Here is a 25,583-nt window from a genome sequence, read left to right as displayed (position 1 = left end):
GCACACAATGACCCATACCAATGGCAAACACGGGTGGAGAGTGGGCGGGCTTCTATTCGCTACTCGTTAGGTGAGCATATACAAGAAGTCTTGCAGAGCAGCATTTGCGCGCTGGCTCATGCTCGACCTAAAATTAGGAGAATTGGCTTCCAATAGTGCTCTGTAGTCTCCTGCGACATCCCATCCCAAGCTTCACGGTGGCACAAAACTGTATGCTCCCTGCTGCTCAGATGCATGTATGGCAGCTTACCAGAACGCATGGGTGTCTGAATTTGTGTTGACCAAGTTTGTAGCTGTGTGCTCTTTATGTGAGCCTGTGTCCTTCTGCTGCGTGCATGCCCTATTCAAATCCTGGTGGTATTTTCAATCCTGGTTTTGGGGTTACGGTTTCACAGATCCATTTTAAGGCATTGGCAAAGTTAACAACTATCTCGGCAAAGCTACTAAACTTGCCTTAATGGTAATGTGATACCAGTGAGCATGAAAACAGATTCTTTTTTTATGATTGACCGCTCAGCATGCCAGGCCTGCCCATCCCAAACTCTTGCGCTGTCCTGAAGTTGATGTCTGTTAAGTTTGCAATATTTATTTTTGCCTCTTTCTCCTTACCTGACTTCACTCCTTCTACCTGAATGCTCTCGATGTACCTTTATCTATCTCTCTACATCTCTTTTAACCTACTCTTTATCCCATCTGCTTCTTAATTCATGCATTGACTGGTTCAGCTTCTAGCTACAACATAGTAAAACCAACTCACAGAGGAGTTTAAAATTAAACTGGTACAGATCCAATTCCAAAGTACGTATTCCATAGTACAAAGGTAAGAAAAATCCAATTAGCAGTGATAAAACATCTAAAAATGCTATGCCGGTAATTTAACGGGCTCTGGCTTTTCATCCTAAAAAGAACAACAATCAGTGCCAGCTTTAACCAATTATTTTGTGCAGAGGATTTAAAAAGAATTCTGTTGTGCAATGCAAGCAGTAGGTGGAAGTTAATTCTGATTCTTTCCTTGAAATGATCCCACTGGACATATATGAAACAGCAAATCAGACAGTAGTGAAAAAGCAATAACATTGTGCAATGCTGGCGAAACTATCCCTGCTCTTTCCTAAAACCAGGCGTATAAAAGAGGCAACAGAGCAAACCATGGCAGTGTTGTCTGTCCTGTAACATAATGAGAAAGCACTATTAGATCGTATTCCTTTGTTCTTCAATATAAGAATCTTGCAATTCCTCCTTGGACCAGAAGATTTGTGCAAAAAAAAAAAAAGGGATAAAGTACAATGTTAAATCTCTACCCTCAATAAACATGTGCAAAATTGGGACAAAAGGATGTCCCATGTAGACCAATAATCCCTAGTCGGGTAGGACACTAGTCTGCGTTTTATGTATAGTGAGTATTTCATTCTAGATGTAAAACATCTACGTTGGGGCTCGACCTTGATTAGAATGCTCAGAATAATTGTTAGCCAAAGGACTTGCGCTGCTGGTAATGACAGTAGACTTAATTCACCAGTCCACTTCCTTGACAGATAATTAGTTCTCAGCTTTAATTTGACTAGGATCTTACCATAAGTGACTTAGGCCAAAATCACAAAGCATCTTACCTGCTTGCCCCATCCGACTGTGGCCTTTTATCACTTCAAATCTAATACTTCCATGACGGAATGTGAATACACCATTGCCAGATGATCCATGTTAAAACAGATCCTATATACAACTGAACAAAGAGCAGCCATTTCAAAAACGCGTTATGGCCAGCTCTTTGTACAAGGAAATTGATATTGTATCCGGATCCAGTTTTAGCAAAGTGCTTTTTGGACTGTTTTGGATTGTTTGGAGTTCCCTAACTTTCATGGTTGCCCCAGACCCACCACCATAACATGCTGTTGCAACTGTTTTCTGTCTATAATCTTTCAGAAGTAGGTTATTGTTTGGCTATCCATTCTTTTGCTAAATCTAAGTACAACTTTGCAGCAAACCTTGAACTTGACTGTACACTTTCCTACATGATCATGCCGTTTAAGATTACGTTAGAAATGCATGTCATGGTAATCAATATGGGCGACCTTTTCCAGTCTTTCCCCATTTATGTTAAATGTTCTTTTTACTGGGATTCCTTATTTAATCAACAAAGCTTTAGTTTTTTTTTTTACTTAATGGATAGATATTTTATCTTTCACCATATATCCCTCACTGTTTCCTACTCCACTTATTTGTATCTCGCTTTCTCTGTGCATATCTCGGCCTTTTTAAAAAAAAATTATTTATTGAATTTACCTCAGCATTTCTACATGTTTACCCTCTCTCTACCTCAAGTCTAACTCCAGCCAATCTCTCCGCCTGACTTTTCTTGTCCCTCTCACAGCTTTGTATCCCTCTTCCATTTATTTCATCTCTCAAACTCTTCTGTCTATTTACATCACCTCTTTCTCTGTGTCTATAACCTACATCTCTCCAACTCACCTCTCTGTACCATATTTCTCAGTCTGCTTTGCATCATCACTACCTCAACTCTGTACCCCAATCCTCTTACTTCCTAACCTTTCACTTTATCTTGTATCTGCACAGCTCTTCTTCCTACTTATGTTCTGTCTACTTCAAGTTTCTGCCTACCTTACTCCTTTCTCACTCCCTATAGTTTTCTGCCTCCAATCTTTTTCCTGGGCTGTCCTTATCTTCCCTCTGTCTTTCGGTCTTCTCTGTCTGCACCCCCTTCTCTGTTGCAACTCAAACACGAAACCTCCCTTCTCTACCTCATGCTCTTAGAGCATCTCTCTGACTCACCTGTTTATCTTCACCACTCTGCTCCCTCTACCTAATCCAGTCTACCTCTGTATCTGCCCCCCCCACATTCCTCTAACTCACCTCAGTCTCTCCTCTTTAACATTTCTCTCTACATCTCATTTCTCTTTCTACCTTTCACCGGTCTGTGTACCTTTCTACTGTCTGTACTTGACTAGTCTTTATATACATCTTCTCAGTTTGCCTCTCACTCCACCTCACCACTTTCACTATACCTCTGTCTTTACCTCGCTGCCCTCCTCCTGTCACCCATCCTTCCATTTCAATTACTCAACAGAGTCAGACTTCACTGTCTAGCAAGGGAAGTGTACTTATTTATGGTCAAAAAGGAAGGACTAGCCAAGGGAAGGGACTAAAGGAGGAAATTAGCTGATTTTATCCAATGGAATCAATCAATTAGTGGCTTGTAGAGCGCTACTTCTCACCCGTAAAGGTCTTAAGGTGCTGGGGGGAGGACTGCTGGTCCATCGAAGGTGCTATGGATTAGTCGAAGAGCCAGGTCTTAAGGTCCTTCCTGAATTGAGGCAGTGATGGTGATTGCCTGTGGTGGAGAGGCAGGGTGTTCCAGGTCTTCGCTTCGAGGTAAGAGAAGGGTCTTCCTCCGGCTGTGGTCTTGCGGATACGTTGGACGGTAGCCAGGGCCAGCTGTGCGGAGTGGAGGTCTCTGGTGGATGCGAGGAGGTGGTTGAGGTATGCAGGTCAAGCGTCGTGTAGGGCTTTGTAGGCGTGTGTGAGGAGCTTGAAGGTGATTCTTTTGTTGTCCGGGAGCCAGTGGAGGTCTCTGAAGTGGCTGGTGATGTGGCTGCGGCGGGGGATGTTATGGGCGAGTTTGGCTGAGGCATTCCGGATGTTATGCCGTTTCTTGATGAGTTTCTGGGTGATGCTGGCATAGAGTGTATTGTCATAGTCGAGTCTGCTGCCGACTAGTGTTGTAGTGTAGTTCCTATATTCCCAATAGGCTCTGCGCATTGGAATAATATCTTCAATAGTATAGACGTAGGACAGAGGTTAACTAGGTCTTCTACTGACAATATTAGACTTAAAGTTTTGTGTGTGCCAGCTAGCTCAGAGTTCACTAGAAACTTTCTCGAATAGGCAAGGAGGAGTTTAACCTCCCTGGATAGACAAGAAGGGATTTAGTTTCTGACAATCATAGAACATGACAACTTTGCTCCCCCTAATCAAGAGTATATCTCGAGTCGTGTGAAAACAAAAGACAACTATTTTACTCAGTCAGTACGTGCATTCTTAGTTCCACCAGTTTGTAGAGAAATAAGAGATGGGCGTGTTTCAATAAAAAGATGTTATTTATTGATCAGTCTCTTTTTCTCATACAAGAGAAATTAATCGCTATTATTGCAATACTCATAGTTAAGTAAAGTGCATACAGTAAAAGCATGATTATAAAATAATACTGTAAAAGCATTGATATGGTTTCTTAGCCATATGATACTTAAAATGGATAAAAGTTATACATACATATATACATTGACTAATCGTACTCAACTGGTGCTTCTAACTACGCCTACCCCGGTGTGCCTGACCTAAGCCTAATACGTGGGATGGAGTAAGTAAGTAGCAGTTTAAGTTAAGTTTGTTTTGCCAAGAATCTGACTCAAGAATTCTCTGTAAGGGGTTAGTCAGTTCAGTACCTGGGATTTAGAAGGCAGGAGGTCTGGTATCTCTCTCTCAGGACTCGATATCCCAGTTACCCGCGAAGGTAAGCCGGAAACGCCGGAGGCTGGATTTCTCGGCAGGAGAAAAGGCAGCTTCTCTCTCAGCGCGTCAAAAAGGGAGGGGCAGCGTCCGTGGGCTTCCTGCATCAGCTGGGCTCTCCGGCAAGTAGCGCTGCTCCAAGCTCATCACCACCGTGTCTTTGCTTAGGGCAGCGTCGGTATATTTATACCTGAAAGGTGCCGAGTTTGACGTAAGGATGGACATAAGACGTCAGTAAGAATGTCATAAGGACTGGTCGTTCTTACATTCTTTTCAGGAGTTCTCGAGCGAAATCAAAACAATAGCTGCGGGGGATTTCCCAGGTCTGCTGGAGGTTTGGTTTGTTTTGAGAACTCGGTGTGCTTTCTAGGGGGCTGGAGGAATAGTGCTTGCTTAATGTGACAGCATGCGCTATGACCTAATCTGAAAACGGGTTTCTGTGCCGTTGTATGGACATTAGTGAATTAATAACCGGACAAGGGTCAGAAATAGGAGTATCAATATAGGTACCTAGATAAACACACTACAGTGTGTGGGTGACCATCTTTCTGGACTCTGTGGGGATCCGTTCTAAGAGCTTAATGAGCAGGCGTAGAGTGTGGAAGCAGGATGATGAGACAGCATTAATCTGCCGGTTCATAATGAGCGAGGAGTCCAGGATGATGCGGAGGTTCTGTGTGTGGTCTGTGGGTGTGGAGGAGGTTTCAAGTGCTGCGGGCTACCAGGAGTTGTCCCAGGCGAAGGGGGTGGAGACCATTATGAGGACTTCAGTTTTCTTCAAGGTGAGCTTGAGGCAGCTGTTCTTCATCCAGGCAGAGACAGCCTTCATCCCGTCGTGAAAGTTGTTCTTGGTGACTGTGGGTTCGTTGGTGAGGTAAAGAATCAGCTGTGTGTCATCGGCATAAGAGACCATGTTGAGTCTGTGGTTTCGGATGATGGCTGGAAGCAGAGCCATGAAAATGTTGAAAAGCGTGGGGCTCAGGGAGGAGCCCTGAGGTACTCCGCTGCTGATCTCTGTGGGTTCTGAGAGGAACGGAGGCAGTCTGACTCTCTGTGTTCAGCCGATGAGGAATCCATTCCAGGGCTTTGTCACAGATGCTGGTGTCGTGGAGTCATGTGCGTAGGGTGCGGTGAGAGATGGCATCGAAGGCGCAGAGAGGTTAAAGAGGACGAGGGCTGCAGTTTCTCCTCGGTCGAGGAGGGCGCAGATGTCATCTGTGGTGGCGAGGAAGGTGGTCTCAGTTGTGTGGTTGCTTTGGAAGCCGGATTTGGAGAGGTCCAGGATGTGGTTTGTTTCAATGTACGCAAAGTTGGGCGTTGATGGCCTTCTCGATGACCTTCGGCTGGGAAGGAGAGGAGAGAGATAGGTCTGAAGTTCTTGAGGTCCGTCTGGTTGTCAGAGGGTTTCTTCAGCAAGGAGTTGATCTCTGCGTGTGTCTAGTCTTCCCGGAAGGTGGCGTAGTTGATGGAGCAGTTCATGGTGCGGCAGAGTTCTGGGGCGATGGTGGTGCATGCTCTGTTGAAGATGTGATGCGCGCAGGAGTCCGAGGGTGCTCCGGAGTGGATGCTCTTCCTGATCTTGATGGTGTCGTCCGTGGTGAGTGGGGGTCTAGCTGAGCAGGGTCTGTTGTGGTCCAACGTCGTAAGGTGTGGTGGTTGCGGGTGGGGTGGAGTGGGAGGGTCTTCGGTATCTAGGCTGTCAAAGCTGTTGTATATCTCCTTGAATTTGCGGTGGAAGTAGATGCCAAGGTTGTTGCAGAGGTCTTGGGTGGGAGGGTGTCTGCTGTCTCTTTGCTGAGTCTGGCAACTGTTTTGACCACTGAGAATGGTTCCTTACTGTTGAGACTTGTTAGAAAGGCGAACCCGGGGGAGGCAGAAGGTGTCTGACTGACCACCCCTAGGTCTACCCCTCCTTCAGAGAAGGGACCGAGCGATGTCGAGAGGCCTCCGACGGGAGGGCCCTCTCCTAGAATCGTACAGCAGAGTAACCACACCACTACAAATATACACTACACGTAGATAGAGTTTTCAATCTTTATCGGGCAATAAGTATCGTTTCAATATATACAGCAGATCCAGAGATCTGGAAAGTCTCGTGGCAAGGGGCAAGGTAGCGGGACAGTCTTATAGATGGTCGGTTGCAAGGAGACCCTACGCACAGCTATCAATCCTCGAGCTGGGGGGCTCCGGAAGGTTGGGCCGCGGCAGCGCCAGCAGGTTCCAAGATGGTTCCGCGAGTGTGGACCGTGGCAGCGCCAGCAGGTTCCAAGATGATTCAGCGAGTGTGGACCGCGGCAGCGCCAGCAGGTTCCAAGATGGTTCAGCGAGTGTGGACCGCGGCAGCGCGAGCAGGCTCCAAGATGGTTACAGCAAAGATGGACCGCGGCAGCGCCAGCAGGCTCCAAGGTGGTTACAGCAAAGATGGACCGCGGCAGCGCCAGCAGGCTCCAAGGTGGTTACAGCGAAGATGGACCGCGGCAGCGCCAGCAGGCTCCAAGGTGGTTACAGCGAAGATGGACCGCGGCAGCGCCAGCAGGCTCCAAGGTGGTTACAGCGAAGATGGACCGCGGCAGCGCCAGCAGGTTCCAGGTAGAGCAGCAAGGGGAGTTCGTCTCAGGGTCAGCCGCGACAGCGTCAGCAGGGCTTCTCGACTCCGGGATACAACTGCCGTCCTACTCCGGGGCTGGCCCAGATATAGGTCTGGAGTCCTTTGATGTCCGGACCCTCTCGCCTGGGGGTCAGAGGGGCTGGGATGATGGTGTCCAGACACCCAGCAGGGGGTGGGGCCAGCGCTCAGGGAGGCCGGAGGTCGATCGAAACCAGGCATCCGGGGACGGTTGGAGAGCCATCGAAACTCCCCTCTCCTTGTCTCTGGTTGAGTGGCCACTCTACCACCCGGAGGGTTCTTGGTGCCTCGATGGCGGGCTCGCTGGGGCCGTGGCCGCGACTGGTCCGGGACCACGTGTCTGTGACGTGATGGGCCCAAGATGGCGTCGGGCCTGGAATGAGGGTCCGGGGTGGGCACCGGACCGGTAATGCTGGCGCGGCCCGAGTGTGCCGTGTCAGTGGTTGTGGGCCGCCGGGTGGCGGATCTGGTGGTTTGGAGGGCGTGCAGATGTGTGCCCGAGGCCGACCCGGGCTGGATGGAGGGCCGATGTCGTCCGGGGCCCGCCATGCGGGAGGGGTAGGAACACGCCATGAGGCCGGGTCCAACACACGTCCCCTCCAGCTGAAGGCAGGGGAGAGTCACCCATCTTCTTGGGGATTCTCCTCGGCAAGGCGGAAGAATCTGGAGAGGCCGTCAGCGTTGGCGTGGTCGTTGCCAGGGCGATGCTCCACGGTGAACTTCATCCCTTGGAGGGAGATGGTCCAACGTAGCAACTTCGGGTTCTCGCCCCGCATCTGCATCAACCACCGCAGGGGCCGGTGGTCGGTCTGTACTCGGAAGTGGGTGCCGAAGAGGTAGGGCCGGAGCTTCTTTAGGGCCCATACGACGGCGAATGCTTCCCTCTCGATGGTGCTCCATCGTTGTTCTCGGGCCAGCAGTCACCGGCTGATGAAGGCCACAGGAAGGTCAACTCCGTCAGAGTTCATTTGGGACAGTACGGCCCCAATGCCGTGTTCCGAGGCGTCAGTTTGGACGATGAACTCTCGGCTGTAGTAGTGGGGCCTGGAGCACCGGGGCGGTGCACATGGCAGTCTTTAGTGTCTCAAAGGCTACTTGGCACTCGGGGGTCCAGTGCACCTTCGGGGGTAGTCTCTTGGAGGTTAGTTCTGTGAGGGGCCCCACAATGCTCCCATAGTCCTTTATGAACCGCCGATAGTATCCAGTGAGCCCCAGGAAGGCTCGGACGGCGGTCTGGGTGACTGGGGGCTCCCAGGCCTGGATGGCGTCAATCTTGGGTTGAAGGGGAGCCACTTGGCCGCTCCCCACTTGGTGTCCCAGATAGGTCACGGACCCTTGACCGGTCTGGCACTTGCTGGCTTTTATTGTTAGTCCGGCCCGTTGGAGGGCCGTCAGGACCTTCCAGAGGTGGGTCAGGTGCTCGTCCCAACAGAGGCTGTACACCGCAATATTGTCCAGATAGGCGGCACTGAACTCTTCCATCCCTGCCAGCACCCGATTCACTAGTCTCTGGAAGGTGGCCGGAGCATTCTTCATGCCGAAGGGCATCACGTTGAAGTGGAAGTGGCCATGGGGGTCGAGAAAGCGGATCGTTCTTGTGCCCCTGGCGTGAGGCCGATTTGCCAGTATCCGGCCGTGAGGTCGAAGGTGCTGAGGTACCTGGCGGCTCCCAGGCGGTCGATCAGTTCATCCGCTCGGGGAATGGGATGGGCGTCGGTCCTGGTGACGGCATTCAGTCCCCGGTAGTCGACACAGAACCGCAGCTCCGGGGGCACCCCGGGGGCGGCGGCCTTAGGGACCAGGACGACGGGACTGGCCCATGGACTACTCGACTACCCCTAGGGCTAGCATCTTGGAAACTTCGGCTTGGATGCAGGCCCGGACTCGGTCGGGGACTCGGTAGGCTCGGTGCCGCACGGGCGGACTGTCCCCGGTGTCGACGTCGTGAACACACCACTGGGTGACTCCGGGGGTGAGGGAAAATAAGTTCGCAAATTGACCCAGCAGTTTCTGGCAGTCCTGGCGCTGTTTGGGTGTCAGCGCGGGAGAGAGGGAGACTCCCTCGACGGAGCCATCTTTCTCGGAGGTGCTCAGGAGGTCTGGTAGAGGCTCGGAGTCGTCCTCTGCTCCGTCATCGGTAGCCAACAACAGGCTCAGTTCGGTGCGGACAAAGTGGGGCTTGAGCCGATTCGCGTGTAGGACCCGGAGGGGGTTCCGGGGGGACTCCATGTCCGCTGGGTAGGTGACTGGGCTCTTGCACTCCACCACGTTGAAGGGCCCCGTCCATTTGTCCTGGAGGGCGCCGGGGTCGACCGGGGACATGACCCAGACCTGCTGGCCCGGCTCGAATTCAATGGACGAGGCATTTTCATCATACCACCGCTTCATCTCCTCTTGACTGGCCTTCAGGTTGGTTTCGGCCAGTTCCCGGAACTTCCGAGTCTGGTTGCGGAGAGTCAAGAGGTATCGGAAAACATCGGGCGGAGTATCGGAGGCGGCCAGCTCCCAGCCTTCCTTGACCAGGCTGAGGGGGCCTCGCACCGGGTGTCCATATAATAGTTCAAAGGGGCTGAACCCCAGGGACTTCTGGGGTACCTCCCGGTAGGCGAACAGGAGGCATGGCAGCAGAACGTCCCATTTGCGCCGGAGGGGCTCTTCTAGGCCCTTGATCATTCCTTTCAGGGTCCTATTAAATCGCTCCACTAGTCCATTCCCTTGAGGGTGATACAGGGTGGTGAACTTATACGCGACCCCGCACTGTTGCCACAGGGACCGCATATATTTCGATATAAAGTTTGTGCCCCGATCACTGATGACCTCTCGGGGGAAGCCGACTCTGGAGAAGATCCCCATTAGCGCCCGACCCACTACGGGGGCTGTGATAGTCCGGAGGGGGATAGCTTCTGGGTAGCGGGTGGCATGGTCCACCAGGACGAGGATGAAGCGGTGCCCCTGAGAGGTTGGAGGATCCAGGGGCCCCACGATGTCGATCCCTACTCGCTCGAAGGGAGTGGTCACCACGGGAAACGGTTGGAGTGGGGCCTTGATTTTCCCCCCACTCTTCCGCTGGCTTGGCAGGTCGGACAGGTTGGGCAGTGGTTGTACACATCGCGGCGCATCTTCGGCCAATAAAAGTGGGTCACCAGGCGGCTGTAGGTTTTGTCCTGCCCCAGGTGCCCGGCGAGGGGCACATCATGTGCCAGGTTTAAGAGAAAGTCTCTGAAGTGGAGGGGGACGACTAGCACTCGGCTGGCCCCCAGCTCGGCGATCTTTTGTTCACTGTACAGGTGGTCCTGGTCCCAATAGAGGAGTCTCCTGTGGCTTGCGTGGCGGCTTGTTGTCGGAGTCCCTCAAGGGAAGGACATGTCTTTTGTTCCCGACGGAACTGCTCGCGGGTGGGGCCCTCTTCTTGGCGCCACTGGGCTAGTTCGGGAAGGGGCCCGAGCTCGGGAAGTTCTTCATGGCTGGGGCCCTGCGGCCCCAGTTCGGGTTCGGCCGTGGCAGTGGCGGGTGGCGGAGGTGCCGGCCATTCAGGTTCTTCGGGCAGATTGTCTTCGGTTGGGACGGCGTCCCGGGTGGACATGGATTGGGTCGTTATCCAAACCCATTCAGGAAGGCCTAGCATCCCCAGATGCTCTCTTCGCTCGATCTGTGCCCAGGGGGAACTTTCCAGGTTGTTCCCTAGGAGGCAGTCCACCGGGGCATCATCTCGGACGGTGACTTTCAGCATGCCGGACACTCCTCCCCACTCGAAGGGGATGCGAGCCATCTGGCACAGGCTCTCGGAATTGTCCGCTGACCGGACAGGGCACAGAACGTGGGGCAAGATTTGTTCTGGGGTCACCAGATGGCAGCGGACGGCGGTTATGCTGGCCCCCGTGTCACGGAGAGCCTCGGCCCGGCGTCCGTTGATGGTGACCCACTGGCGGTACTTCTGGGTGTTGATCGGAATCTGGTCTCTGGGGATCATGTCTTTGTCGCCCAGGGAGGCGAGGCACATGGCCGCGGACTCCCATTCTTCTGGTTCCATAGGGACCTCTTCTTCTTCATCCTTTTCTTCGCTCAGAGCAGCTGCAGCGATTTGTCGACCGGGGGGCCCCGGTGGTGCCGGGCCGCTGGTTCATGGGGCAGAGAGGATCATTGGCATAGTGACCCAGCCACTGGCATCTGTGGCACGTAACGTTGGGGCGTGGCCCCGGTCGGGCTGGATGGGCCCCCCTCGGGCTGGAGGCTGGTGTAGAGGAGGCGGGCGAAGACCCCGGCGGGGGGTCTCGGCCTCGGCTGATGCCAGACCCGCCGCCTCGCGGCCGGTGGTTCCCCGGGGACCCTCGTCCGTATTCTCCTGTGGTGTTCCAGTGTACGCGGTTGCTCGCCCACCGATCTGCTTCGACCGCTAGCTTTCGCGGCTCGGTCAACTTGCTGTCGAGGAGTTGCTGTCGTAGTTCAATGAAGCAGTTGTTGGAGAGGTGCTCCCATAACATCAGGTCGACCAACTGCTGGTAGGTAGTGACCTGACTGCCTTTGACCCACCCCTCGAAGGCTCTGCTAAAAAAGTTCACATATTCTACCCAAGTGGTACCGGGGATTTTTTTACAGTCTCGGAACCTCTGCCGGTACATTTCGGGGGTGAGTCCGTAGCGCGTGAGTAGGGCCGTTTTCATGTGTTTATAGGAGGTCATTTCGGTGTCAGGGAGTTCCAGCAGGGCGTCCCTCCCTTCGTTGACGAACTTTCCCCACAGGCCGGCGCCCCAATCCTTCAGGGGCACCCGATGGGCGGTCATGGCCACCTCGTAGGCTTTGAACCATTGTTGGATATCATCGTTCTTGTAGTATTCTTTGACTACATCTTTCGGTAGGTGAACCTTGGTGTCCACGGGAGGGGCCGAGGTCTTGGCCCCGGCCGCGCTATCTTCGTTGATCTTGGCCTTGATTTCTAGTTCTCTCAGGCCTTGTTCGTGTTCATATGCTAGTCGTTTTTCTTCGAGGTCACGTTGTCTCCGTTTCTCTTCTAGATCCCCCTCCAGCCGTAGTTGCTCAAAGACTATCTTTTTCTCCGCTAGCTGGAGTTCTCCGTCTAGCCGGAGTCGTGCAAGCTCCACTTTGTGTAGCCGGTTGCGCTCTCGTTCTCGAGCGTCTTCATAGATGAGGTCCGCGTTCAGTGTTGCGGTTCTTTCCCCCGTCGGGGGCGCGCTGGTTTCCTGTTGCCCGTTCGGGCCATTCTCCTCTTGGGGTGGTCTGTCTCGGGTTTCCACCCAGGCTTGTAGGGCCGATTTGAAGTCCTCTTTTGTGCTCAGGCCAGTGGTAGCGATACCCATGTTTTTACAGAATTGTTTAATTCTTTGTGGCTGTGTTCTTCTATCTTCTCTTTCTGGAATTCGGCAGGTAGGTTGGTTCCTTGGGTCGTCATGGTCTCTGTGTTTTTCCGTCGTAGCGGGTAGATCACTCTCTGTACGATTTTGCGTTGGCTCGGATCCCACCGCTGCCACCAATGTTAGAAAGGCGAACCCGGGGGAGGCAGAAGGTGTCTGACTGACCACCCCTAGGTCTACCCCTCTTTCAGAGAAGGGACCGAGCGATGTCGAGAGGCCTCCGACGGGAGGGCCCTCTCCTAGAATCGTACAGCAGAGTAACCACACCACTACAAATATACACCACACGTAGATAGAGTTTTCAATCTTTATCGGGCAATAAGTATTGTTTCAATATATACAGCAGATCCAGAGATCTGGAAATTCTCGTGTCAAGGGGCAAGGTAGCGGGACAGTCTTATAGATGGTCGGTTGCAAGGAGACCCTACGCACAGCTCTCAATCCTCGAGCTGGGGGGTTCGGAAGGTTGGGCCGCGGCAGCGCCAGCAGGTTCCAAGATGGTTCAGCGAGTGTGGACCGCGGCAGCGCCAGCAGGTTCCAAGATGATTCAGCGAGTGTGGACCGCGGCAGCGCCAGATGGTTCCAAGATGGTTCAGCGAGTGTGGACCGCGGCAGCGCCAGCAGGCTCCAAGATGGTTACAGCAAAGATGGACCGCAGCAGCGCCAGCAGGCTCCAAGGTGGTTACAGCGAAGATGGACCGCGGCAGCGCCAGCAGGCTCCAAGGTGGTTACAGCGAAGATGGACCGCGGCAGCGCCAGCAGGCTCCAAGGTGGTTACAGCGAAGATGGACCGCGGCAGCTTCAGCAGGCTCCAAGGTGGTTACAGCGAAGATGGACCGCGGCAGCGCCAGCAGGTTCCAGGTAGAGCAGCATGGGGAGTTCGTCTCAGGGTCAGCCGCGACAGCGTCAGCAGGGCTTCTCGACTCCGGGATACAACTGCCGTCCTACTCCGGGGCTGGCCCAGATATAGGTCTGGAGTCCTTTGATGTCCGGACCCTCTCGCCTGGGGGTCAGAGGGGCCGGGATGATGGTGTCCAGACACCCAGCAGGGGGTGGGGACAGCGCTCAGGGAGGCCGGAGGTCGATCGAAACCAGGCATCCGGGGACGGTTGGAGAGCCATCGAAACTCCCCTCTCCTTGTCTCTGGTTGAGTGGCCACTCTACCACCCGGAGGGTTCTTGGTGCCTCGATGGCGGGCTCGCTGGGGCCGTGGCCGCGGCTGGTCCGGGACCACGTGTCTGTGACGTGATGGGCCCAAGATGGCGTCGGGCCTGGAATGAGGGTCCGGGGTGGGCACCGGACCGGTAATGCTGGGGCGGCCCGAGTGTGCCGTGTCAGTGGTTGTGGGCCGCCGGGTGGCGGATCTGGTGGTTTGGAGGGCGTGCAGAGGTGTGCCCGAGGCCGACCCGGGCTGGATGGAGGGCTGATGTCGTCCGGGGCCCGCCATGCGGGAGGGGTAGGACCACGCCACGAGGCCGGGTCCAACAAGACTGTTGGTGTTGATCCTTTCTTGTAGGGCCGCTATTTCTGTTGTTCTGACCAGGTGGTAGTGTGTAGTGACAGCAGTTTTGAAGGCTGAGTGGTCATCTGGGGTTTTTCTGCTTCTCCATCTCTTCTCGAGTTGTTTACAGGTGTGTCTGTAGTCATGGAGGGTAGGAGAGTACCAGCTGGCTTTCTTGAAGTGTTGTTTGCTTGGGGCTTTCTTCACGGGATCCAAAGTGTTGGTGCCATCGGCGATTCATCGGTGGAGGTTGCGTGCTGCGAAGTTGGCGTCTGTGGATGTTGGTGGACTGGCGTAGATGGACTTGCCTTTGATGGACCTTGAGGGGGAGGGCTGGACAGCTGGGAGGCGGGAAAGTGGGAAGTGAGAATCTGTGCTGAAGACTGAAAAAGACGCAAAAAGGAGAGCGAACAGTGAAAAATAGTGGGGAAAAAAACAAGCAACAGAAAGGGAGGAAAAAAGAAAGGCAGAGCAGCAGCAAAGCAGAGAAGCTCCCCACTGGACCACCATGGATGAGGTGCAGGCAGGTGCTTGCGGATTGAGGAGGGCCTCGACCCACTGACCAAAGGGTCAGTAGCAGCAGCTACCAGGCGGAGCTGTGCAGGGAAGGGAGCAGTCCACTGACCAGATGCTTGGATTGCACCTTCACTGCGCAGCGGGCGCCATAAGTAGTGTGAGAGGGAGGGCTGGACAGCCGGGAAGCGGGAAAGTGGGAAGCGGGAAGCTGCGCTAGAGGGGGGACGAGCAGCTGCAGGGACACAGGATAATAATCTGCATAATAATAGTATAATGGGATGGTGATAATAGTCCGTGTCCCGAATCGATTTTCATTGTTTTAATGAAAAAAACACTTGCTGCGTGATATTTATTTGTGATTTCAGATATCCAACAATTAAACGTACAACTTCAAGTTCCATATGCATATGTTGTCTTTTAATAAAATGCACTTCTCCCCTTGACATCCACAGTAACTCTTACAATATGAGAAAAGGCCTGGTTAGACAATTAATTATTCATAAAATATTGCTGAAAGTGAAAAAAATCTTAGTCGAGCAAAAAGAAATTGCTTTATCAGTCTTTGTTCAAGCTTTCTTTGGTACTATTTGGCGATCATATTCAGGAAAGCTTGATATTTGGGTTGTTTTTACTTGCCCCATTTCTGAAGTTTCATTTATAATACAATCTTTGTTTTCATTATCAGGCCTGCAGCAATTAGCTGAACATGGGAAATAATTTCAAATTTGTACAGAATAGATGGCTCCAAAACACGTCTTTCCCTGGACTCCAACAATCCTTAAGATGGTACTTTAAATTATTGAATTGTAGTTCCACAACTTGGTGAAAATAATTTATCAGCCTCGAAAGCATGAAGTTGGAGGTGCACTTGGCGGGGCTGAATTTGTGTCCTATCGCTTACTAAAAATGTTTCACCTCACTGGTTGTGCTGTTTTACTTACTTCTTATTATGCATTCATTGGCTATCATTGCTTATGCAAGCAGCTGGAAAGCCTTTTTGTATAATGCTTTTTTGATTTCACCTTGTTCAGCAGTAATTGAAAATATCCCCGATTTGTAACCATGACACCACTATGTGGGAGTTTTCCATTGGTCGCACTGGACTGTTATATTAACGGCGGTGTTTGGTTTATATTTTAGTTCATGCTTAAGAGCGAAGTTTATTTATTTAGCTTGTGTTACCTGGCACATTGAAACTGCTGCTGGACACTTTAAGTACAAATGCATTTAATTGTTTTGCACTGTATAAAATGCTTAGTAGGCATAAAATACAATGTGCCAAAGTACAGGCTTGCTTCCCTTGATACCGCCATCAACATATAAATTGGGCTTGCATTTTATATCCGTTTCAAATGCTGATATTGTGCATGACTGGCAGTAGCTGTTCTTGTCATGTCTTTACAAGCCTGTTGTTACAATTTGGAATGGAGCGACAGTTAATTGAGTGACAGATGCATATGTAGTCGTGTATTCCATCGTTGGTGAGATTTGGGTATGGATCATTGCGAGTTCTTATCCGAAGCCATGTAATGTCCATATCCTCCAATTGATGGTGACAAGTTCTTTCTCTTGTCTAATCTGATCTTTCCTGTGTTGGTGAAGAGCCTTGTCATACCGGTCTTCTTGGAGATTGTTGTTTTAGATCAGCTTCTACTTTGAGGAGAGCAGGTCTCTTTTTCTGGAGTTTTAAGTAACTGCTTCTTTCAGAGGTTAATAATCTACTTCTTGAGAGCAAACACAGCTCAAGGTAGCTTTCGGATTAAATGGATCAAGGTCTAAAACCCTTAAGTAAGGTAAGACCAGGGCACTGCGAAGTAAACAGGGCTTCTTTGGCACAGTTTTCAGCTGAATGAGGCATTCCTTGTTGCACTATGCTGTGTGTGAGCCCTTATCTTCCCTGCAGGTTAAAGATCATTTGCGTCGCCTGACATGCCCTATGTGGAAAGGTAAACTGACCATTAAACAGTAAAATGATAGTCTTGTGAAAACGATTAGCTGATTTACAATAACAAACTTTTCTTTTTCTTTACGAGTTTGACCACCCTCTATTATCTCGCTGATCCACTATTTTGTTCTTTTCTACCAGGTGTTTTTTCCCCTCTGGTTTCTAATCTGGAGACCCCTGAGAACGTTCCTCTATAATTTCCTTTGCGTCCATCTAGACCCTGCTGGACTATTTATTTTCAGAGTGTAGTCACACCTTTATACAACTGTGACTACAGCCCCCTTTTGACATGCTCTGGAGGGAGGCTTGCGATGGGCGGCAGTTGTTTGATAGGAAACGGCAGAGACCTTTATTTTACTTGTACTTCTGGGCAAGTTGTCTACTGATTTCCGTAGTAAGTATTCGTGGTCTCCCATAACTAGGACTCATTATTTCCATCTAAAAGTTTTTGGGCCAGATGTAGGAGCCCAAATACCGGTCGGTAACGGCCGATTTCGGCCGTTACCGATCGGTATTTAGGAATTGGCATGTAGGGACCATTATTTTACAGAATCGGTAAATTTACTTAGGGCATGTATGTGTGCCACATGTTACACGTGCCTGTATTCGGGGTGCTAGAGGGTGTCAAAGTGACCCCCCCTGCACCCTTGCAGGATTCGGTATTTACCGAATCGGTAAATACCGATTCGGTATTGCCCATTGATTCCTATGGGCTTCAAGACCCATAGGAATGAATGGGCAATACCGAATCGGTATTTACCGATTCTGTAAATACCGATTTTTACAGAATCGGTAAATCAAATACAGAATTTACCTACATCTCCCTCCTTCTATTTTACCGATTCATAAATACCGATTCGGTATTTATGAGTCGGTAAAATAGAATTACCTACATCTAGCCCTTTATGTGTTGGGTGCATGAATACATATTTCATCCTGCATATAACCTTACCTATGCACTGGGTTAAGTCCATACTGGTTTCCCAGTCCTTGTAACAACGCTTAATGCTGAGAAGATGTTGCCTAGTGGCTAGAGCTGCTGACTTCGGACCCTGCGGTCCCAGGTTTGAATCCTGACCCCGGCACCTGACTCCACATGGTGTGATTGAGGGAAAATTACTTAATTTTCTTGTGGCTAAAAATGTGAAATGTAATGGATTAATTTTATTTTCCCTCAAGCATTGTACAGCACCCCGTTTCTTTCTAGCTAGGTTAACTCTTTATAAGTACCAAACTTAGTCTCAGTGACCACGTAAAAGTCTCACCCTCGTCTTTATGAGTGTGCACTGGATAATTGTGAAATTGCTAAAGAGTCTTTGATGCAGATAGATTTTATGAGACTTTAAGGGCCTGACTTCAAGTTTCGGGGATGGATACTCCATCACAAACGTGACTGATATCCTGCCCACCATTAGGATATAATGCACTTATAAGGTGGACAGAATATCTGGGCTGTTTGTGACGTACCTGTCCACCAACCTCTAAATCAGGCCCTAAAAGTTTAGAGTTTTTGGTTTGTTTATTACCATAGTTCGGCCCACCCTCATGGTGTGTTTTGATTTCCTTGCAGACTGCTGCAGCCACAGGTCACACTGTGGTGTTGGTGGACCAGACAGAAGATATCCTGAAAAACTCCAGGAAGGGGATTGAGGACAGCCTCAAGAAGCTGGTGAAGAAGAAATTTGCAGAAAAGCCTGAGGTGACAGACCGGTATTTCACATTTTTGTTATAGTGAAATGACTATAGGAAACAACAGCTGTCACTTAAGCCAGATTTGCTTATGGGGTAAAAGGGGTGCGGACATGTAATAGAATTTCTTTTTTTTCCTGCTCTATATTTCTATGTTATTGTCATAGGCTTTTATATGTTCTGAGTTGAATTGTTAATTGTATGGTTTAATGTGTTTTTTTAATTGAGTTTGTTGCAATCTTAAACATTACGCCCACCTACAACCACCGGCCGGTGGCGAACATCTTATTCAAAAGCAAACTTTATTAAAGAAAAAAGGGGGACAGCAAAGAGAGGATGAGAGAGGGCAAAGGAAAGACTGAGAGAAACAGAAGGAGTAGAGGACAGGTTTCCACCCACAGCATATGGTGTGACTCGGTGGGGGTCTAGGGCTGAGTGTCCTTCGGAGGATGCGGTGGGTCCGTTAGGGGAGTTGTGGGGAATTGCAAGTCCTGTAGATAGCGAAGGCAGCTAAGCTCTATGAACTCTGAGGATAAGTAAGCCACCGTGGACCCCCAGGTCTTATCGAATTTAGGCAGTGTGAGGTTGATCCCCGCCGTAATCCGTTCCATTTCCACCACCTCCCACAATTTGTGTAGCCAGTCTAACTTGGATGGGATGGCGGTTGTGCCCCACTTTGCCAGGAGAACCTTCTTAGCTGCCCATAGGGCTAGAGTGATCGCCCTGCCCCTACAGGACCGGAGAGGGTATCTAAGAGGGTTGGGTAGCCCCAGCAGGATATAACTAGGAAATCTGGGGAGTTCTGTCTGATATATCTGATTGACTATGGGCAGAACAGCCTCCAAAAATGTCTGTATCTTAGGGCAATGCCATAGGATATGGGACAGTGTACCCTCTTGTCCGCAATTGCGCCAGCAGAGATCGCTGCTTCGGGGCTTCCAATTAGCAACCCTCACTGGAGTGTAATACCAATAGTGTGCAATTTTCAGAAGTATTTCCTTTCCTGAGGTGCTGCACGAGGACGCTCGAGCCCTGTAAATAATGTTCAACCACTCCTTGGGGGAGAACTACCGACTCAGTTCCTCCTCCCAACTACACTGCGCCGGGGATTCGGCCTGGGTTCCTGCCTTGTTGTGAAAGCCATAAATGTCTGACAGAAGGCCTTAGTTGGAAGTGCGAGTAATGAATCATATCTCCAATTTTGTGAGGAGCCGACCTGCATGCAAACTGATCTGGGGGTGTGTGACCCAGTGCGTAGCGCCAAGTACTGCCAGTACGCGTCCTTGGGGATCCCATAGTGAGCCACTAACCTGGGGGAATCCAGGGTTCCCCGTTCATCAAAGAGGTCGCCAATACGCTTACAGTTTGCATCTTGCCATTTCAAGTAGGTGTTCCCCACGAAGGCCGGGTGAAAATCTGGGTTTCCAAAGAAGGGGGTCAAGGGTAAGACAGCCGAGGACAGCTGACATCTCTCCTGGACCCTGTCCCACACCCGCATAGTGGCTCGTAGGACTGGGGAGAGATATACACCCAGCAGCCGATGACGTCTGGGTAGCCAGGGAACTTTCCAAATGTTGGATCCCAGCGACCCCCCCCCCTTGTCCATGAAACACCAATGTTTCTTCGAATCTAACTGATAACATTCGATCATCCATCGTAATTGTGCAACTTCGTAGTAACGCCCGTGATGCGGGATACTGAGGCCGCCTTCGTCCTGCCTCAAATGCGTGGAATGACGGGCCATGCGCTCCCCCCCCCAAAAAGAAATTGTTGATACGTTGCTGCATTTTTTTTTTTTAATATATTTTTATTGCAGAAACATAAAAAGAATTTCAGCATTCAGTCGATAATCCCGCTAGTCAGTCTTTCAGTACTGAAGAAAACCAAAAGTTCTCACACGGCCATTTAGCCCACATCCCGAAGGCTGGGCGGCGAACAATATTGTTGCGATTGAATGTATACATGTTTCCTGTAGGGTATTCTGCATTTTATATTTTTTATTGTTTATTGCCCCTCCCCCCCACCCCCCCCAACAAACCAATGCCAGAAGAACTCAGCAAAGCAGTCGATAATCAGCAGCAGAATCCTCCTCTTTCCCTCCCCACCCAATGCATATCCAGAACCAAGTCTGTCTTAATGTCACTCAATTCCGAGGGGACCCCCTCTTTCACAACCCCACGTCCAGCCCATGGTAGTGCCGCCACTTGGACCTCACCTTTCTAAATTTATTCGGGCACCCCCTCGCTTTATACGTCACTCTTTCGGCTGCCATATACAGGTCCAGCCCCCTTCTCCACTCCTCCAGGCCCAGAGGTTCCGGTGACCCCCAGTATTTAGCAATATCCCTTTTGGCCACCACCAGCGCCAGCACTAAGAAAATAAGAAGCGGGCGCGGCAAATCCACCTCATTGGTCATTCCCAACAATGCCAGCTTAGGTTCACACTGAAGTGGAAGCCCCAAGACCTCCCCATGTTCTGTAAAGATATGTTTCCAATACGTCTGAATCCTGCCGCATGACCATATAGTGTGGAAGAAATCCCACTCCAGTTGGCATCCCCTTAGGCAGTGTGCGTCTTCCACCTTCCCCATTCTATGAAGCCTCAGTCTGTCATAATAAGTTCTATGGAGCACGTTAAATTGTATGAGGCGTAGTCTGGATTTTATTGCCACTTCCCGGGGATGCATTAACACAATTTCCCAATCTAGATCTTCCATGACTCCCAGCTCCCCTTCCCATGTATGTCGTAGTTTCATCAGGTCACCTAGCATATTGTTGGTCAGGGTCTTGTAGGTTAGGGAGACTGCTTTCCTCTGGATCCGCTCCTGAAGGAGGCGCATATTCAGGGATATCAGTGAGCTGGATTTTCTGTGCCCCCCACGCATGTCGGAGTTGGGTATATTTGAAGAGTTGGGAATTATGTAGCCCGAATTCCGTCTTGAGGGTATTGAAAGATTTCAACTCTCCTTTGGCGATCACATCACCTATTGTGGAAATGCCGATGTCATCCCACCCCCGGAAACCACGCAGCTTGTGTAGTTCTGTCAGCCACTGGCAATGCCATAGAGGCGTCTGCCGAGTCGGCTTCTTGTCCCAGCCCATGCGTTTCGAAGCCCTGGTCCAGGCGTTGAGCGTAAGGATAGTGGCAGGTAGCAGCGGCGCTCGTCTAGAGCCTCCGTAAATATAATATAATAGGTTTCTGGTTGACAACTTCAGCCTCTCCAAAGCATAGGTCGGGTGATCCGCTGGGGCGTGCAGCCAGTCATTTATTGGTGTCATGTGTTCCGCCCAATAGTAAGCCTCCAGATTCGGGGGTGAAATTCCTCCACTATACTGGTGTCTTTGGAGTGTAGTCAGCGCCACTCTAGGTCGTTTACCCAGCCACAGAAATGTGCGCAGATCAGAATGCATCTTGGTAAGTACCGAGGCCGGAAGTGGATAGTATTCATTTTGTAGTGCATAAAGAAATTTTGGTAGTATGATCATCTTATACATTGCTACTCGGCCTAGGAGTGTGAGTGGGAGCTGCCTCCAGCGGTCCATGTCCGCCGCCGAGCTCAAGATTATCCGTTCCAAGTTCTTTCTGAACGATAAAGTTTTATCCAATGTAAACGTATATCCCTAGGTACTGAAAACCTTCAGTAGTCGTCAATAGTTGATCCGGCAGCCCTATCCACTCGCCCCTACCTCTCGGGTCGTAGAGCATCGATTTGTGCCAGTTAATAGTGTGTCCCGCCCATCTACCGTAGTGTCCTAGCTCCCGGAAGAGTTCCGGTATTGTAGTCTCGGGATTCGACATATACAGAAGGACATCATCTGCATAGAGTGATATCTTCTCTTGTACGAGATCCGTGTCTGTCTTTTTAAAACCCAAGATACCCTCATTCTGACGTATCCTGGCTGCCAGGACCTCGATAGTTAGTGTGAAGAGGAGGGGGGACAGGGGGCAACCTTGGCGCGTCCCCCGCCGGACCTGGAATGCACAGGACAGCCTTCCGTTAACCCGCACCCTGGCACTCGGAGCGGTGTAGAGGAGCTGGATCCATTTCTGAAAATTAGGACCAAACCCAAATCTATGGAGCACCGCAGTAAGGAATGGCCAATGTACTGCGTCAAAGGCCTTTTGGCGTCAAGGGAGAGAAACCAATGTGGCTCGTCCCTGCCCTTCACTTCCTGGAGCCAGTTGTGGGTACGCCGAAGGTTCAATTTGGTTGCCCTGTCCGGTAAGAAGCACGATTGGTCCAGATGCACAAGGTTCGAGATCACTGACCTCAGGCGTCGCGCTAATATAGTCGCCAGTATCTTCACCTCCGTGTTGAGGAGGGAGATGGGACGGTAGATGCACAGTCCTCCTTGGGTTTGCCATCTTTGTATATCGGGACAATTGTGGCCATGGAGAGATGAGTTGCTGCATTTGAGCCAACGTCGCGGGTGGCGGGCATAAGGGGAGCGTCTGCATGATGTAAAGCAGACTGGGCAAAATCGTAATTTTGACTGCCGCAATCTTGCCTAGCCAGGAGAAGGCGTGTTTCTTCCAACTGCTCAGTTCAAGGTGCACTTTGTTCAGTACCTCTGTGTAGTTCACCTGAGCCGTCTTCGGAGTGGTCGAAAAAACCCTGATCCCTAGGTATGTGATATTGGTAGCAGCCCAAGAAAAAGGTAAGTGAAGCGATAGTTGGTGTCGATCTGCCGCTGGTAGCGTGAGGCTCAAAGCCTGAGTCTTTTGCAAGTTGACTTTAAAACCCGATGCCGCACTGAAAGCCTCGACCTCTGCCAGCAGAGGGGGAAGAGAGAGCAAGGGGTGTGTTAAAAAAAAGGAGCACGTCATCCGCTTAAAGAGAGATCTTATGTTCCCTGTCCCCCATCCGGATCCCAGTGATCGTAGGGAGTTGGCAGACCCTTTCGGCGAATGGCTCCATATAGAGCACGAAAAGGAGGTGGGAAAGAGGGCACCCCTGCCGCGTCCGATTTGGAAGGGACAGGAGACCACCCCATTGACCCGGATGCAGGCTTGTGGGCTCTGGCATACGCAATTTACCCATCTCCGGAATCTGACAGAGGACTTGTTGCAAATAAGTCCAGTGGACCCGGTCAAATGCATTTTCGGCATCCACCGAGAGAAGTATCGCGGGTTTGTTGCGTCTTGTCCAGTGGCAGAGTCGACGAGTCCCATCCCCACAGTTGCGATCTGGGATAAAACCCGATTGGTCGGGGTCCACAAGGCCTTGCATGTGTGGTGCGAGTCTGGAGGTCAAAATACCTGTGAAGATCTTCAGGTCCTCATTGAGCAGAGAAATGGGGCGGTATGAGGCACACCTACGTGGGTCCTTTCCCGGCTTGGGAATGACTACTACCTCCGCCATGGACATCGAGAGGGTGAGTTTCTCAGAGGCGCTAAAGATGTTGAACAACCGCGCCAAAAGAGGAGAGGGGTCCAAAGCAAAAGGTTTATAAAAGTAGACTGAGAAGCCATCTTTTTTCGGGGCCTTGCCCGCCGAAAGTCCCTGGATAGCCCGCAACACTTAATCAGGACTGATGTCCGCTTCCAAACTGGCCTCAACCGAATCCACAAGCGGGGTCACCGAAGCCTCTTGCGAATACTCCCTGGCCACTACAGGGTCCAGAGTATCGGCAGAGTAGAGAGCCTTATAGAAGGCCTCAAACTCGGACGCTATGTCTCAGTCCGCACGCAGGAGCTCATCCCGTTCGGTTGCCTGTTCTGCAACCCGATGCGTCGCCGTCTTGGTCCGCAGAGCATGCGCCAAGAGTCTCCCAGCCTTGTTCCCTCCTTCGTGATAGCGTTGTTTGGTACGTAGCGAGGCGTATTCAGCACGGTCGAGGTCTAAGGCTTGCAGTTGCTTCCTCGCCTGTGAGAAGGCGCCGGGTTCGGACCGCCCCCGTCCGGCGATGCACCCCCTCCAGCCCTCAGATGACAGCCTTCAAGGCGTCCCAAAGCATGTCGACCCCTACCGAGCCCACGTTGTTGACTTCCAGATAGGTTTTGATAGAACCTCGTAGCTCAGTGATATTAGCGTCGTAAGTGAGTAGTTTGCCGTTTAAGCGCCATGAATCCTGCCACTTGGCCCCGCCGGGTAGAAGCAACGTCAAGACGACAGGTGAGTGATCAGAGAGCACCGCCACCCCGATGGATACGTCATCAATGGACACCGTGACCCTAGGTGAAGTCCAAAAGAGGTCAATGGGGGGGCGTACCTTTTGTGGGCAGCTGAGAAAAAGGTGTATTCCCGTGCCGTTGGAAAGCGGTGACGCCAGGCGTCAGTGAGGCCCACCTCCTACAGTCTCTGAAGCATCATGTCGGAGATTGAGCCCGTGTGTCCCACTCGTAGCGTTGACCTATCCTGCTCCGCAGCAGGAACAAGGTTGAAATCTTCCCCCAATGTCGAGATCTCATCCGGAGACTCCAGAATCGAGCTTATAGTGTCTCGTAAGAAAGCCTCTTGGTGTTTGTTGGTGCTATATACTGAAGCAATCATATGTATCCTCTCTCCCAGTAGCACCCTCAAGGCAAGGAGGCGGCCCGCGGCCTCCGCATGAAGTGCCACTACTTTCCCCTGAAAATGCGTAGCCAAAAGAATCGCTACTACGCCTTCTTTCCCGGCCCGATGAAAAATATCGTCTGTCAAACCAATGCGATCGTAGCTGCTTCCAGTCCGCCTGCATGAGGTGGGTCTCTGGTAGGAGACAAATATCCCACTTAGCTTCTTTCAACAAGGCAAGAAGGGCACACCACTGTGCGGGCGAGTTAAGGCCCGCACATTGAAGCTCATGATAACTACTTTAAGGCATGTCATGTGGGAGTGAGAGGGAGATCAATCGCACACTGACCTAACTTGTCGCAGAGGAAACCAGCGGCAGCTGGGCACCCGCATCCCCTCCCATTCAAGCAGCCATGGAGCTTCATCCTCGACCGTGCCCCCCACGCACAGAGGCCCATCGTACTGTATCCCTAGTCTAACCAGGCGGACCCATCGTGTATTAGGGAAGGTAGGCTCAGGGCCTCCACGCAAGCAGCCCAGCGCACCCAGAGGAGGAAGAGCAAATAGAGAACACATGCAGTGTTCCCCTGTCATGCACACCCGCACCGCACCCTCCCACCCCATGTCACTCCATTCACCCCATTTCCTCCTGCCACACCCAGCCACTAAAGTCCAAGAGTCACCTACCTGCCCGCCAAATGACATCAGTTCTCTCAGACTGCAGGAGGACTGCAGCTCGCTCGTGGGTAGAAAAGAGAGGAAAGAGAGAAAGAAAAGAAAAGGAGAAAAGGAATAGAGAACATAAGGAGACTTCAATGTCATCTACCAACCATAACAAGTCGCACCAACGTGCAGGGCCCCAGGAGTCTGACGATCGGTCATCACCACTCTGAGGCTGGGGCTCCCCCCCCCCCACC

General features: G+C 51.3%; 1 protein-coding gene across 1 annotated transcript in view; it reads left to right on the top strand.

The window, feature by feature from the left end:
• HADH (hydroxyacyl-CoA dehydrogenase) overlaps positions 1-25,583 on the top strand; it is a 257,197-nt gene that overhangs the window by 42,849 nt on the left and 188,765 nt on the right. Inside the window, exon 2 of the mRNA XM_078676593.1 lies at positions 18,052-18,180. Coding sequence (XP_078532719.1) covers positions 18,052-18,180 — 129 coding nt within the window. The remainder of the gene's footprint in view (positions 1-18,051; positions 18,181-25,583) is intronic.

The sequence above is a fragment of the Lissotriton helveticus genome, chromosome 2_1 (genome assembly GCF_964261635.1).
Source record: "Lissotriton helveticus chromosome 2_1, aLisHel1.1, whole genome shotgun sequence".
Lineage (NCBI taxonomy): Eukaryota > Metazoa > Chordata > Amphibia > Caudata > Salamandridae > Lissotriton > Lissotriton helveticus.
Note: the sequence above shows the minus strand (reverse complement) of the source record. Positions and strands in the feature narration are given on the sequence as shown.